At 54.6% G+C, this 13,689-nt stretch overlaps 1 protein-coding gene and 1 long non-coding RNA gene across 4 annotated transcripts in view; one reads left to right on the forward strand and one right to left on the reverse strand.

Moving 5' to 3' along the window:
• Positions 1-4,494: 4,494 nt before the first annotated feature.
• Positions 4,495-7,212, reverse strand: LOC132318760 (uncharacterized). The gene is made up of 4 exons (XR_009484385.1): positions 7,019-7,212; positions 6,870-6,921; positions 5,734-5,883; positions 4,495-5,031 (listed from the first exon to the last, which is right to left on the reverse strand). It is a non-coding gene; the product is annotated as an uncharacterized LOC132318760 (long non-coding RNA).
• A 1,630-nt stretch (positions 7,213-8,842) lies between these two features.
• PMEPA1 (prostate transmembrane protein, androgen induced 1) overlaps positions 8,843-13,689 on the forward strand; it is a 47,928-nt gene continuing 43,081 nt past the window's right edge. For 2 of the 3 annotated variants that reach the window (XM_059827271.1, XM_059827270.1), the window contains exon 1: positions 8,843-8,945. In XM_059827271.1, coding sequence (XP_059683254.1) covers positions 8,843-8,945 — 103 coding nt within the window. Of the gene's footprint in view, positions 8,950-13,689 lie in introns of all 3 variants that reach the window. The other variant, XM_059827272.1, reaches the window with a different exon arrangement.

A 13,689-nucleotide genomic window follows, 5' to 3' on the forward strand; every position in this document is an offset into this window, starting at 1 on the left:
TAACTCTTTTCATTTGGAAAATCAGATTCACACATGGCCCCTGGAGCCCCAAAAAGGTGTCTTTTTTGTGTTTTCTCTCAAGCCTTAGAATTAATGATTTCACAGATTATCAGAATCATTAGAAATCTAAAACTGCACTAACAACAACAACAACAAAAAACCTTCAACAATTCAATATCCCTGATTCATACGATTTAATTAGATGTGCCTGTAAGTTCTCTTTGTGCCAAGCAGTACCAGGCTCAGGCAAGACTCCATGTGATTTGAGAAAGAAGTACAAAAATTTGGCTTTTTAAATGTTCCAACAGAACTAGAGATTATTGATAACGGAGCAGTAGGTGATGTTTTATGTATGTTCAGTTATTTTATCATACACAACACTGATACCTGGATCTACAATATACAATGCACTCTAGCCAGCTCCAAGTTCAGAGAATCGCTGTAGCTGCTGCTAAATGATCTGGCGTCACACAAAGTCTTCGATGCCTCTATTTTTCCTGGCGTATATCTTAGGAAACAGAGTACCCCCGGAGAGCCTCATCCCCAGAGGAGACAGCACTTTGGGTTTGGGGCTATGACACCCCAAAGCACCACAGGAGCTCAAATGTACATTTTAAGGTTGTTCTCACCTGAAGTTAAAACCTTTTCATTCTCTTTGAAAAGCAGGCTCTCAAATTATAAATTTTTCTTCTTTTGTGTTAGAAAATAAAGCCTTGTGAGGGAGGATTCAGCTCTTTGCAGTTGAGTGAGATTGAAACAACCAATTTTAATATCTGTGATTCACCTCTGAGCCCAAACTGTGATGATATAGTGCATCGGGGGATCAAATACTGCAGAAACTCTCTCTTTTAAACAAAAGCGGGGGGGAAGGCTGCAGATAAAGTACCAGATGTAGGATTTTGGACTATCAGAGAAGAGAATGGATGGCTTGGTTTTAGCATGTAAGACTAATCACTCAGTTGAAATCATTTCAGCAGCTGAGTAAATAGACTTACGGAAAAGGCATTTATGGGAGCATTTGTGTTCCAGGATCCTCCCTCTTTCCTAGCCCTCCTGTTTGTTTGTTTTTCTGTCTCTTTGGTGTTGAAGCTTCCCAGTTAACAGGTTTATTAGGTAGCGATGACGATGTCAAATGTGCAGCTAGGCAATCCACATGGCCCCTCAACTGCACGGCAGCCGCAGGGGCTGAGCAAATGGAGTGCAAGTTCAACAGCCTGCCCATGAACAATGGGCCTCTCTGCGGCCGTGGGGCTGTTCAGCTGCGGGCTTGGCTCGCCGCCACCCAAGGCCATGGCCACTCCAGCACGAGCTTGGCCGGTACCACACACACACACGCATCTCGTCGACTTTTCCTTCTGCCCCGTACTGACTCCCACCAGCAGCACCCAGCTTGCTGCCCGCACGTCTCCCAGCGAGCAGCTCGGGCCCGTCCCAGCTGACGTTCCCAATGGGTGTTTTCCAAGGTGTGACAGAGGGGCACTTCGAAGGTTCGAAGTAAGTGTAGCCTAAAGGAGAACAGAGTTCAAGGGCACGGCCCTGGCACCGCGGCAGCCTCCGCAGGCCCTGCACGGACCGGGCTCCGGCAGCGCACCCCTGCGAAGGGACGGCGGGAGTCCGCAGCCGAGCCGGGCGCCGGCGGAGCCCCGGCTGTCGGTCCTTCCTGCGGCTGGGCACGGCGGCTCACGGCGGGGCGCAAGCCCAGCTCGGGGGTCCCCGAGGGATGCTGCTGTAGGGTAGTGCCTGCTGCGGCCCGCGGACCTGCACGCCGGCTTGGCGGACCTGTGCGGGAAGCGCGGGAAGCGCCGTGGGCGCGGTGACGCGCGCCCTCCTCCCCAGCACGGGCGCCACAGACACCCCCGCTCTGCCGCTCCCGGCGGTCGTGACCCCCCCCCCCCGCCCCGAGCACCCGGCCGGGCCCGCGGCTCTCCCTGCGGTGCGGGGCGCGCGCCGCCCCCGGCCCTGGCTCTTTAAGGCGGCGGCGCGGGAAGGCGCGAGCTGCGCCTTTGTCATGGCACCGGGTCACCGCGCGGTCACGGCCCCGCCCCACGTGGAGTTGGAGCCCACATGGCCGGGCGCGCCCCGCCTCCCTCCGCTGACTGGCTGCCTTGCGCCCGGCGGCCGGGTCCCCCACTTCTGATTGGCTGAGCGCGCGCGTCATTTACATGCGGAGGGCGGGGGAACGCCCGTCCGTGACACCGGGCGCCGTCTGGGGCCGCCCCCGCGGCGTCTGTGGGGATTTAAAGGGGCAGAGTCTGGCCGGGCGCGTGGCGTGGCGCGCCGGGCGCGCGGGGGGCGCCGGCGGGAGGGGGTTTCGGCTCTGCGGGCGCTCGCTGACAGGCGCGCGTTCCAGGCCGCCCCGTTCCGCCTGGTTTTCGATGCGAACCCCGGGGCTGCATCGCCGGGGAGACTCGGAACAGCTGCGTGGGAGCGGGGCCGAGCCCCTGCGCGCCCGCGGGAGCGGCTGCCCCAGGCCGGGAAGGAGCCTGAGGTCCCGCCCCGCGGGCGGTTGCCCCGCGGCGTGCTGTGCCCCGTGGGGGCCATGGAGCGCCCGGCACCGGCCGTGCCCTCCTGCGCAGCACCGCCGGCCCTGGCAGCGGCAGGCGGGGCGCCTCCCCCGGCCCCCGTGGCGGGCCCGGGTGGGTGGTGCGAGGGCGTTTGCCTGGGTGTGAGGTGCAGGGCCAGGGCGGGGGAAGCACACCAGGGGTATCGCAAACCAGTGCCTGTGCAATGAACCCCTTGCGCGTACCCCACACCAGCCGGGTGATGGGGTGAAGCTGGGAGGAGGGCGAGGCCTTGCCCCGTGCTGAGCGGTGGTTCAAGGCAGGGCCACCTTCAGAGCCTCCATCTCAAGCTTCCTCACGGCCCTTCCCTCAGCAGGCGTGCAGGGGCTCCGTGGGGCGATCCCCGAGTCGGTGACGGTGTTGGGCTGTGGTGTCTGACCAGAGGCGCAGGGCAGGGGCGGCCGAGCTCCCCTGTTTCCTGCAGCAGAGCAGGGCTGCCCGGCTTCCCCAGAGCTACAACCCCTTCGCGTGGGACAGGGCAGAAAAATGCAGAACAGCGCCTGGGTTTCTCTGATCGCACCTTTCATGCAAGAACCAAAAGAAACTAAACACAGAGCAATTGTTTTTTGGCAAATATGAGTATGTTCATGTGTACGTATGTATCTCACCACCTATGTGAGTACATGTGGGTGTATATGGGCATTGTACAAGGACAACTCGATCCATGAACTGTTTGCAGCTGCTGCACGTCTAAACCGCTCTACAGAAGGAGCCCGGCAGCAAAGCTTCAGAATTACTCAAGTGCTTCCTCGGATGAGCTCGAAGTCTTCACGTCAGTATGTCAGCTCTCAGTTGGGGAGTTCCGGGTCACCTTTGTTTGCTTTCCAAAGCACCGTTCCTCTCTCCAAAATGCCTCTTGTTCCATCAAGAAAAGTCAGGGATTATTTTATGTTTATGCATTTAAAACTCTTTCCTTAGCACTGTTTTATTTTACATATGCCATCCTGGTTTTCCTAGCACAAGAAAATGAAATGTTTTCAGCTGGGCAGCTGTGAATTCAGAGGGTGATTATTTTTTGTTAGTGAAGTGATATATTTCCTACCAGTGCCTCCAATAAAATGTAAAGGTAGGGTGGAGTCTTTCCAGTGACGTCAGTCGGAGTTCTATCAGGCCCCAAATGAGACAGTATGAGTTGGAATAACATTCTGATGGCTTCAGTAAAAATTTTCGTTACAAACAAATACTCATTGACTTTTTAGCCCTCCTGGTTGGGAACAAAACCTCCTAAATGGGACCCAACCCAGCACTGTGCAGAGATGGAAAACAGCACTTGGGAGGCTGCTGTGACCTGCCCGGGTTGGTGACAGCAGCTCCTGCCCCAGGGTCATCGTCCCGTGTCAGCCCCATGCCACAGCGGGAAGGAAGGAGGGTCCTGGCCTCACCCGGTGAGAAGGGAGGGAGCGGGTGGGCTGAGGAGGGGCTCCCAGTGAGGGGTGGGGAGGGTATTTCGGAGCCTTTTAGGTGGAATATTGTCTGAGGTAGGTTTTTGACACTTGGCGAATGGTATGCAGTCTCAGCAAGTAAATGCTTCTGCTGTTCCAAACAAGGATGAGGGCTTGTCTACTGAAGACTTAATTCAGTCTCTCCTGCACTTTAAATCGTACCCGAGATGCAGCTGTACTGACTTCCAAAGGCAAACAAGCCCTTAGCTAAAACTGACGAGCATCCGCATTGTTCTCCTCTGTCACGGCAGAGATCTTGTTCTAACTGTCAGGGAGAAAACTCGAGTTTCTGGTACCAAACAGTTAAAAAACCCCCAAACTTAAATGAAGAGGTTAGTCACCAGAAAGTGGAAACCATGTTTGGAATTGTTAGAAATAAGGCTTGCTTGAAAATAAATATAGAATTATTCACCATGGTAACTATTGCCCTATTGCGTTAGTGCATATCGATTTAACATTAATCCAAAGACTAATGCTGTGAAATATTTGGTCTCTTTAATGGACAACTGTTTAGTTAACAAATCTTTGGGGAGTTGTGGAGTTTTTTGTTTTGCTTTTCCTTAGAGCACCTCAACCACTTTGGGAAGAAAATGATTTGACTCTCAGGGTTACTTATTTCTCACATGGATCTCTTTCCAATTACATTTTATTAATTTACCCTTAGTGCTGCACTATAATGATTACGTGGGGTCGTTCTCAAATCTTTAACTAATGCTGAAGCGTTGCAGTGAGGAATAAAAGCAAAGATTTAAACGTGACCGCACAGGCAGATGCCCGACTCCTGGTCTGGCAATGAGTGAAATTATATTACAGTCCAAAACTAGCCAGAGCAGACTGATGTGTCCATGTCGTTCAGGTTGTCCAAGGACCTTAGATACTACTGAAGCTCCTGTGTGTCCCTTTCCATGGCTGAAGAGCCTGAGGCCCAGCCAGCAGCCCCAGCTCACCCTGAAATTTTTATGGCAAAACCAGGAAGCGAAGGGAGATCTCGCAGTTCCAGAGTCATCCTGGAGCCATCAGAGGTGTCTCTAGGGAGAACAGAAGAAGAAACCGAAAAAAGCTGATCAGTGACAGAATACAGGAGCCAAAATCCACAAAAGTGTGTTCTGGAAGTATCCCACCAGCCGAGCAGTACTCGCTGCCGGTACAGAAGAAACTCTGACAAACGGCAGTGGGCTGGAGGGTGGATAGCGTTATTACAAAGAACAGGGTGAAGCATTTAAGTTAGCTGATGTACTTTTAATTTTTACAAGCCCATCTGGGATGACTTTAATTATTTGTTCTTAAATCATGGTGGAAAAATGCTGATTGTTCTTAAAGCCACATGAGTCGTTCAGATGAAATCGGGATGGCAGTAAACAGTGCATTTTTAAACCAGCATTGACTTGCAAACAGTTATTTTTCTTTTTTCTTTTTTTTTTTTAAGGAAAGCTAGGAAGATGTGTAAACTTGCAGCAGCCTGCATCTGAAACTGGAGCCTTTATCCACCAAAGCCTTGCAAACTTGTAAAAATTCCACCTAGAACAAGCTGGCTGATTCACGGGGTGAGGGTGGACGCCTTTCCCCCCGCCGGAGCCGGCTCTTCCACAGCTCAGTTGCAACCTGGGCATCGGGCCCTCCCAGCCTGGGCTTGCTCAGCCATCGGTGCTGGTTAGGGTCTGTGAGATGCCGCCACCAAGGCTCCTTCTGCCACAGCACCCACCCCCAGCACGCCCTGCCTGCGAACAGACCTCTAGCCGTGCCCTTCTCCTGTGCCGCCCTGTCTCCCGTTCCCTGGGCCCACGGGTGATGTCGTGTCCAGCTGTGAAAGGCAAAGCCATACTTGTTTGCAGCAGAAAGAGCCGAGGAGGACTCTGTAAGGCACCAGTCAAGGAACTGACCTGCCACAGAAGAATAATGTATTACTTAAAGCTGCATTTACTTGCTTAAGACACTGTGTCTGTGTCTTAAAATACAAGAATTCTGAATCAACACAAACTATAGCCGCATCCATGCAGCCGACAACCTCAGAGGGCTCGGCAGCGGTGGCAGGGCTGGTGCTGGCAGGCTGCTGCCGGCTGGTATCTCATGCAACACGAGGAAGCACGTAGTGTTCACCTTGACTTATTTATGGCGGTGCTATTATTTTAAGTGCGAAGGACTGTTAGTTGCAGGCTGGTGGGCTCAGCTTAGTTTACAGCCACCTTTTCTGGCCAGTCAGGCAAGGACCATTGGAAAAGCGTCTCTAATATTCAGCTGCTGAGTGTTTTAGAAATAAAAAAAAAATATATCCAGCTAAAGAATAATAAAAGTGGGTCGCTTGATAAAGGTGTCTGAACCGCCATTTGTCTTCAGAGCTTTGACTGTGCCTGTGCCTTGCTGTAACTTTTCTGGGACTTGGGGGCTCCCACCCACCCGAGGCCCATGTCCCTGTAATGGGTAACGGTGCTTCACATTTTCATGAAGCATTTCTAGAAATTTTCCTGGCAGAAAAGAAACTCAGACTCCAGGACCAACCTGGAGGAACTGGCCAAAAGGCAGGTAAGAATTACCCCTCCTGCGTTACCGATGAGGAAACTGAAGCTGGGAACAAAATATAAAGATAGGATTGGAAATGCTTTATTTCCAGTTCTAGCATAGATTTTTTTCAGGTAATTGTCCCTCCTCTCCCAGGCCTGCACACTAACCCCCACCTCTGCAGCCGCCCCCCCCGCGTTTGGGGAACGGCACTGGTACGGTAATTCACGCCTGCCCAGCACTGGGAAGCACAAACTTCTCTGAGCTCGTTTCTAACCGAGCCGCAAGATCCTCTTCCGTGTTTCCTTTGGATTAGTAATTGTTGGGAGTTACCATCTGTCAAGTGGCAAAGAGTAAAAGATTAAACAACCTGGCAGTGCCTTGTTCCTTCTCTTCAGGCATTTTCACAGGACTGGATGGGGCTGCAGGCGTAAAGCACGGGTGCGTATTTAACATTGGTTTGTACGTAGTCATGTAGAAATAAATTCCATTTTTTGGGGGGGGAAATAAAGGTCAAACCTTAGTAGTGAGTGCCATCGTGCTTGACCTGACTCTTGACACCATGTGTCCTGTGTGACTTCTACAGCTTTGTAGAAGATCTGGGTTGGCAGCCTGTCCCCTTCTCAGTGCGATCTTCTCGGGAGCACAGGCCTGGCTGGGGACTCTTCAGATACTTCCAAATCCTAAATCGGAGCTATCAAGAATTATGGGAGAACATGCTTTCTTAGAAGATAACTGGTGCTGTCTTTATCTCCCAGTAACAGGATTCACCAACTATTATAGCAGCTACTTTGCACCACTATAGTTAAGCTTGTTTCAGCATTTTCATTATAAATCTCTGTTTTCACAGGTTTATTTCCCAGAGAAAAAAAAAGTTTAAAATCTGTCTTGGCTATAACTTGGCACACTGAGCACTCAGGGAAGAGACGATATTTTTTCCTTTTACCTGTCTAAAAAGCGAATGGGGTCTCTCCATTTTAAAGCAGGGCGTTTGAAACAAAAACGGGAATTTCTGTCTGAAATCGTTTCTGAGCTTTGTAGAAGAAAGCAGCACTGTTGGCATTAACACTGGAGCCAACGGCAGAATTTGCACCGAGTTCAGCCATGGCCAAATCGGCGCTTACGGTCCCCCGTCCCCCTTCTTTTCCAGTCTTCCTCATTTTTTTTTCTTTGAAGTGCTGGATTTGGGGACTGTCTGTGCGAAGAGAAGCCGACAGCTCCGTGACTGCTGTGCTGCGGTGCGGGGGGGCCGTGCCGTGGTTGGGGCCGAGCGGGGCTCTCAGCAGTCGGGGCGCCGGGGCTTGGGCGGGCGTTGGGGGTCTGCGCCTGGCTGGCGCGTGGTTTTCCCGCAGGACGGCCCAATCCAGCGGCTTTCGGGGCGGATTCCCACATCACCGCCGGGTCCCACCGCCGCGGGTGGAGGACGGGAGCGGTGGGTGCAGCGAGCCCACGCACGCAGCAGCACCCGCCCCGCAAGGGAGGGCTCGGCGGCGCAGGCGAAAAAGGAAAAACTAAATTCGAGCGCGACTCGGGGGGGAGAGGCCCTCGCCCTTCCCGGGAAGCTGCCGCCGCCCCCCGCGGGCGCGGGGCGCGGGCGGGGGGGACCGTTACCTGCCTTCGCCTCCTGGAGCGCCGACCCGGCGCGGCTCCCCCGCCGGCGACCGCCGCGGCCGCCCCCACGCCGAGGCCGCCCTTCAGGCGCGAGGCCCCGGGGCGGGGGGGGGGGGGGGCCGGCCTGCGCGAGGGGGCGCGGACCCCGCGCGGGGCAGCCCGGGGCGCGCGCCCGCCGAGCCCCCGCCCCGCCCCCCCGCCCGCCGGCGGCGGCGGCGGCGGCGGCGGCGGCGGCGCGAGGGAAAGGGCAGTCCCCGTCTGGCGCTGACGTCACCGAGCCCGCCCGCGGCTGGCGGCGGCGCGCGGCCGCGTCCCCGTGGCCGTGAATGAGCGCGGGGGGCGGGAGCGGAGCGGCAGCGGGGAGCGGGCGGGCCGCGCTCCCACCGCGCTCCCACCGCGCCGCGCCGCCGCGCCCCACAAAAGTGCGGGGCTGCCGCGGCCGGGCCCAGCCCAGCCGCTTCCCGGGCCGGAGGGGGCGCGGAGCCGCCGCCGAGCCGAGCCGAGCCTGAGCCGCGCCGCTGCGGGGGGCGCTGCGCTGCGCCGCGCCGGGCCGCGCCGGGTTTTTTATTTCCAATTCCTGATCGCAGCTGCATTTCCCTCCCCCCGCCCCCCCGCGCCGAGGAGGAGCCCCGGCTTTATGTGGTGCTGCCCGGAGAGCGCTCGGCGGCCGTGAAGTTCTTTGTGTCGCCGTCGCCGCCTTTTGGGTTTTTTTCTTTTTTTTTTTTTTTTTAAATGTATAACTTCATGGGTCTGAACAGCACGGCCGTAGCTCTTCAGCCCAATGTGTCCTGCACATGCAACTGCAAAAGGTCTTTGTTCCAGAGCATGGAGATCAGTAAGTACTCCTCCTGCTGCCGCCGCGGGGCCGCCCCGGCTTCCCCGGGCGTGAGCGCGAGTGGGTGCGCGGGTGCGGGGGTGCGCGGCGGCTCTGGCGCTCCGCGGCGCCCCGCGCCCCCGCCGCGGGCAGGGAAGTTTCCGCGGGGGCTCCCGGCCGCGCCGGGACCCTTCGCTGCGATGCGCTTTCCCCGAGGGGTTTTTTTTTTTTTTCCCCTTCCCTTTCTCCCCTCCGTGCGAGCCCTCATCTCTCGGCTGTAGCTGTTGGGGTCTCTCCTGCGGGTGTGACACGGCGCGAGTGAGTGCGTGACACGGCGTGACAGTGCGCGGACCGGGCCGGGGGCGGGAGGGTCCCGGCGGGCCCCGGGCGCAGCCTCCCCGGGCGCCTCCTCTGCCCCCTCGCCCTCCCGGCATCGCGATCCCGGCCCGGCCCCATCGCGGCCCCGTCGCTGCCCGCATCTCGGCCCTTCCCCGCGGCTCCGGCTGGTGCAGCCGCCCCTGCCCCGCGTGTCTGCCCCGCGCCTCTCCCTGCTGCGGGGGTGATGGTGGGGGGCCCCCCAGCCTGCCCCGGGGGGGGCTTCGCTAGCCCCGCTGTAAATCGCCTTCCTCTCGTTACTGGGAGGGGGGAGCGCTGCGGGCGGACCCCCGAGCAGGGCTCGCTTACGTTCGGGGACCTGTGCCCCCCGCCTCCAGCCCCTGGGGGCTTTTCCGTCTGAAGGGCCATTTGCCTTTTTTTATTAACATTTTTCAACCCGCGCAGAGTAGCGCTGAGTACGGTGCCTGACCTAAATATCCACTACTTTTCTGTTTGCTCTTTCCCTCTTGGAAAGAAAGTGCATGGAGGTGAGAGAGAAAGACTATTATTGCTGAGGAAAGAGAACTGAGTTGGTTTCTCTGGCAATTTAAAGCAAATGGTGTTTTCTGTAAAAGGGGAGGTTTTCAAGGCACCCCAGGCGGGGTGGGTTGTCAGGATTGCAGCCTGCTTAACCCCTTCTTCTGTGCCGTGAAATCCAAACCCTTCACAGACTAATGCAAAATGGCCCAAAATGAAAACTTGGGAAAGAGTCTTGATTTTGCATATATTCCTGGCACTGCGATGGGGCAGGCTCGCGCCTGGTGCGCGTAGGGGAAAGTCAGCTGAGCTGTGCCTGTTTCTGCAGGCGCAGGATTTGCCCCGTTACCTCCAGCGGGCTCGCAGAGCAGTATTTTAGAGCCAGCATCTGTCCCTTGGTATTTTGGACGGCTTTTGTCCAGTGTCGTCTGCCTTCGCCTTCTCCAGTTTCATCGTTGTTTAATTCAGGTGTCTGAGTCCTGGAGAAGGTCTGTAGGCATTTGTATACCGGGTGATAAAACGTGTTCATTCTGAATTTTAGCATAAACCATACCCTTTGTACTGTATGCACATTTAATCTTGATTTAATCTCATTCGTGTTCAGACAAAACTAAGCTGGATTTGCCTGATTTTATTAACACTACCCGTACTGAATAGACCATTATTCTTTCCTGACTTTAACAGGCCAGGCTAGATGTGCATACCAATAGCAGCGTATAAATAATGAAGATACAGTTCTTTTTTGTGTCAGCCAGTTGGTGAACATAAACTGTGTCCCGCAGAATTGCAAGGATGAGAGACGAGACTTTGTGTCTGATCAAGGCTCATGGTTATGATAGAAGTTGTGAATTAAAATGTGTAATGTCTTTTGAAGAAAAAGCTTCTCTTCCAGTCTAACTCTTGGCATGATAGGTTTTGTTGGAACAACTCAGGCTTTTAATTTCATTCCTTGACTTTTTAGAAATCGCATACTTTATAATTTTTTTCCTCATTTTTTCAGCATGTGAAAGGCTTGGTAGGAGGCAGGTGCCGGTTATGGATGGGGGGAGTGGGAGAGGCAGGGGACAGTGAAGTATGCTGGAGGACACCTTGCCTGAATTTGGATGGGTGCCGCGGGAGCCTCGTGCCTGATGCCGTGCGGCTCCCGAGGTCCTTCCCTGGCTTGTCCCCCGCCAGCACTGCCCCTGTCCCCCTGCGTCAGCCGCTCAGCTCTGGGGACCTGACACTCAGGTGCTGAGTTCCCATTAGCTCCCGGGAGCCTTAGATCGAGCTCCCTTAATGCTGCCCTTCCTTATTTCATTTTCGCGTGGGTTTCTGTATCGCCAACGTTATTTATTTATTTCCTGCCGATGGTGGGCGGCGTGAGCTCACCTCTGTGCTGCAGGAGGGCTTTGGTTGCACTGCAGGAGCTGTTACCTGATTGCTTCCTCCACCTGGGTTCAGTAGAAGGAACAGAGTTGAGCCTCCCTGAGATAAATTCATTATGCAGCTTTTTTCCCCCTCCAATCACTTGATTTTATTTATCTTTCCAATATGACTTTGAGGGAACCTCAGAGCAGCTACCACCAGATGCTATTTCATTTTCTAGCCAAAAGTTACCACTCAGGAATGCTTCAGGAAAGTGGCATAACTGTAAACTCTTTTAATTTAACCCTCTAATTAGGTTACCTGTACAACCGATCCCCAAAAATATTTCTTTGCAGGCTTTATTCCGTATGGCAGGCTGCGGCGCTGCGGTGGAGGAAGCAGCTGGTTTCTGTGTGTGGCGTTCCCAGATTAGGATTATAAAAGGGTTTTTTGGGGGCGGGGGCGCGGAGCCTCACCCGCCGGGGCTGTAGTGCCAATATGCCGGGCGGCGTTAAGCAGCCAGACGGCTGCAGCAGTGGTCTCTAATCGCGTCGGCTGGGTGAAAGAGGTCAGGGGTGATTGTCGTGGCGGAAGAGTCTGTAAATAACTAATTATTTGGCGCGGGGAGCGGAGCGAGGCGGCGTGGCTGCCTCCCGGCTGGCTTCCCCGCTTGTTCGCCCGGGGCAGCTCAGCTCCCGCCGCCGGCTGGGTCGGTGCAAAGCACCAGCGCCTGTCCGCTGTGTCCAGCACCGCGGCCCCGATGGGGAGGTGGCCTCACGCCTGTTCCAGGGCTGCTTCGCACCCCGCGGGGACTTCTCCCAGAGGGTTTGGGTGCCAAGTGTGGGGATCCTGCCTCCGCGGGCACCCAGGCATCCCTGCGAGAGGATGACTTCAGCCGCGGGGCGTGAGGGCAGCTCTCTCTCTGGGCTGGGTGGCTCTCGGCAGAGGCTGTGTTCGTGCAGTAACATTAGCCGAAGCATTCAGGCGTTTAAGAGGTGTCGTTACGTCTCCCCGAGGAGATGAGGCTGTTCCCCTCGGCTGGCAGCAGCGCTTGACGCCGGTGTCAGAGCAGCGTGCCCGGCTGGTAGTGGGCTGGGCGAGCGAACCGTGAGAGCGGGTTTCTGTCCAAGCGAGGACTTCTAGGTTTTCACATTCTTTGGTTTAATAACAAACCAAATGCAGATGGCTCAACCAGGGATCACATCTCCTTTCCACTTCAGACTGCTTTTTTGGCAAATACGTTTCTTTCCTGACACTGTGTCACCGGCAGTTACGGCTTCTTGCAGGGCAAAGTGGGTAATAACCATGTACTTCTTTATTCCCCCTCAAGTTTTCCTCCAGGAGGTAGGGACACGGCGGGAAGCCAGAGCTGCTACCAGCGTTTCAGCAAGCTAGAGAGTGTTTGCACAGAGTGTGTTCAGTTTGTGGTATCTCAGTTTGACTTCAGCCAAGCTGGGGAGGTCCCCGTGTCCGGCTTTGGCCATGTCTCCATGACAAGCACTGCTATTTGCCGAGATCAGCGTCCCAAGGTACGACCCAGGAGGAGCGGAGCATGGATGGCTTTTGCTTACGGTGGGCTGAGGACTGTCTGTGTGTGCCCTTGGCCATCCCCGGGGACCCCGGCGGTCTGTGGTCCCAGCTCTGCGGGTCTCACCTCTCGTACTGAGGGCAGCAGAGAAAGTCCTAATTCCCTGAGCCTGGAGAGCAGAGGGGTCTTAAAATTACAGTTTATTTTGTGCCCTCAGGCAGTGATTTTAATCTTAGTGTTTTATAATCAGTGTTGAATGGGAAAATGAAAAGACACAGAGGAGGAAATGGGAGGAAAACAGTCAAACTTTGCTTTTTTTCCTCTGGGTGAACACCTGGATTGCGCTGTGCTGCACAGCAGGACCGGCACACACAGCACCAGAGGTGATCCTGTGTAATCGGAGGTGATCATATATAATGCGAAGTGGAGACAAGACATGGCTAATTCTTCCTTTTCAGTCAGTATCAGGTTATATTCAGAGGAGGATGTTTGACCTGCCGTGAAGGCATCCTCTACCCCCTGAACAAGTCTTTGGTTTGCCTTCGTTTTATTTAGCAGTATGTTTTCAGATCCTGGTTATGAGAGGACCAGCACTGAAGGGTGTGTGGGAAACAGCAACCATATTCCTTTTCTTAAAGCCAGGAATTCCCAAGGTAGGGTCTGGGATCACCTCTAAATTTTCAGGATATTGAATTAGCTGAACTACTGCTGCTTACTTTGCAGGTGGAGAGAGGAGTCCCTACAAATGTATGTTCTTACTTATTGGTATTTGCTGTTGCTCACCAAATATACTAATATTTTTAGATGTCCCAGGCTGAGAGTTTGTGGCTAGATAAATCCAGTTTTAGAATGAATTTGTAAACCTAAATTATAAATGGATAGACATGAGGAGACCTTTCCAAGGGAAGTACCAAAATACATGGTGTCACTAATAGACAGTAATTACAATCCAGCTTCTTTCCTGAGTAACTCATTGTACAGTCATGGCTGTGGGTCTTGTTTCAGGTAATAGCAACTGTCAGAATTTGGTAACCTAAT

This window comes from Gavia stellata, chromosome 20 (assembly GCF_030936135.1).
Source record: "Gavia stellata isolate bGavSte3 chromosome 20, bGavSte3.hap2, whole genome shotgun sequence".
Classification (NCBI taxonomy): Eukaryota; Metazoa; Chordata; class Aves; order Gaviiformes; family Gaviidae; genus Gavia; species Gavia stellata.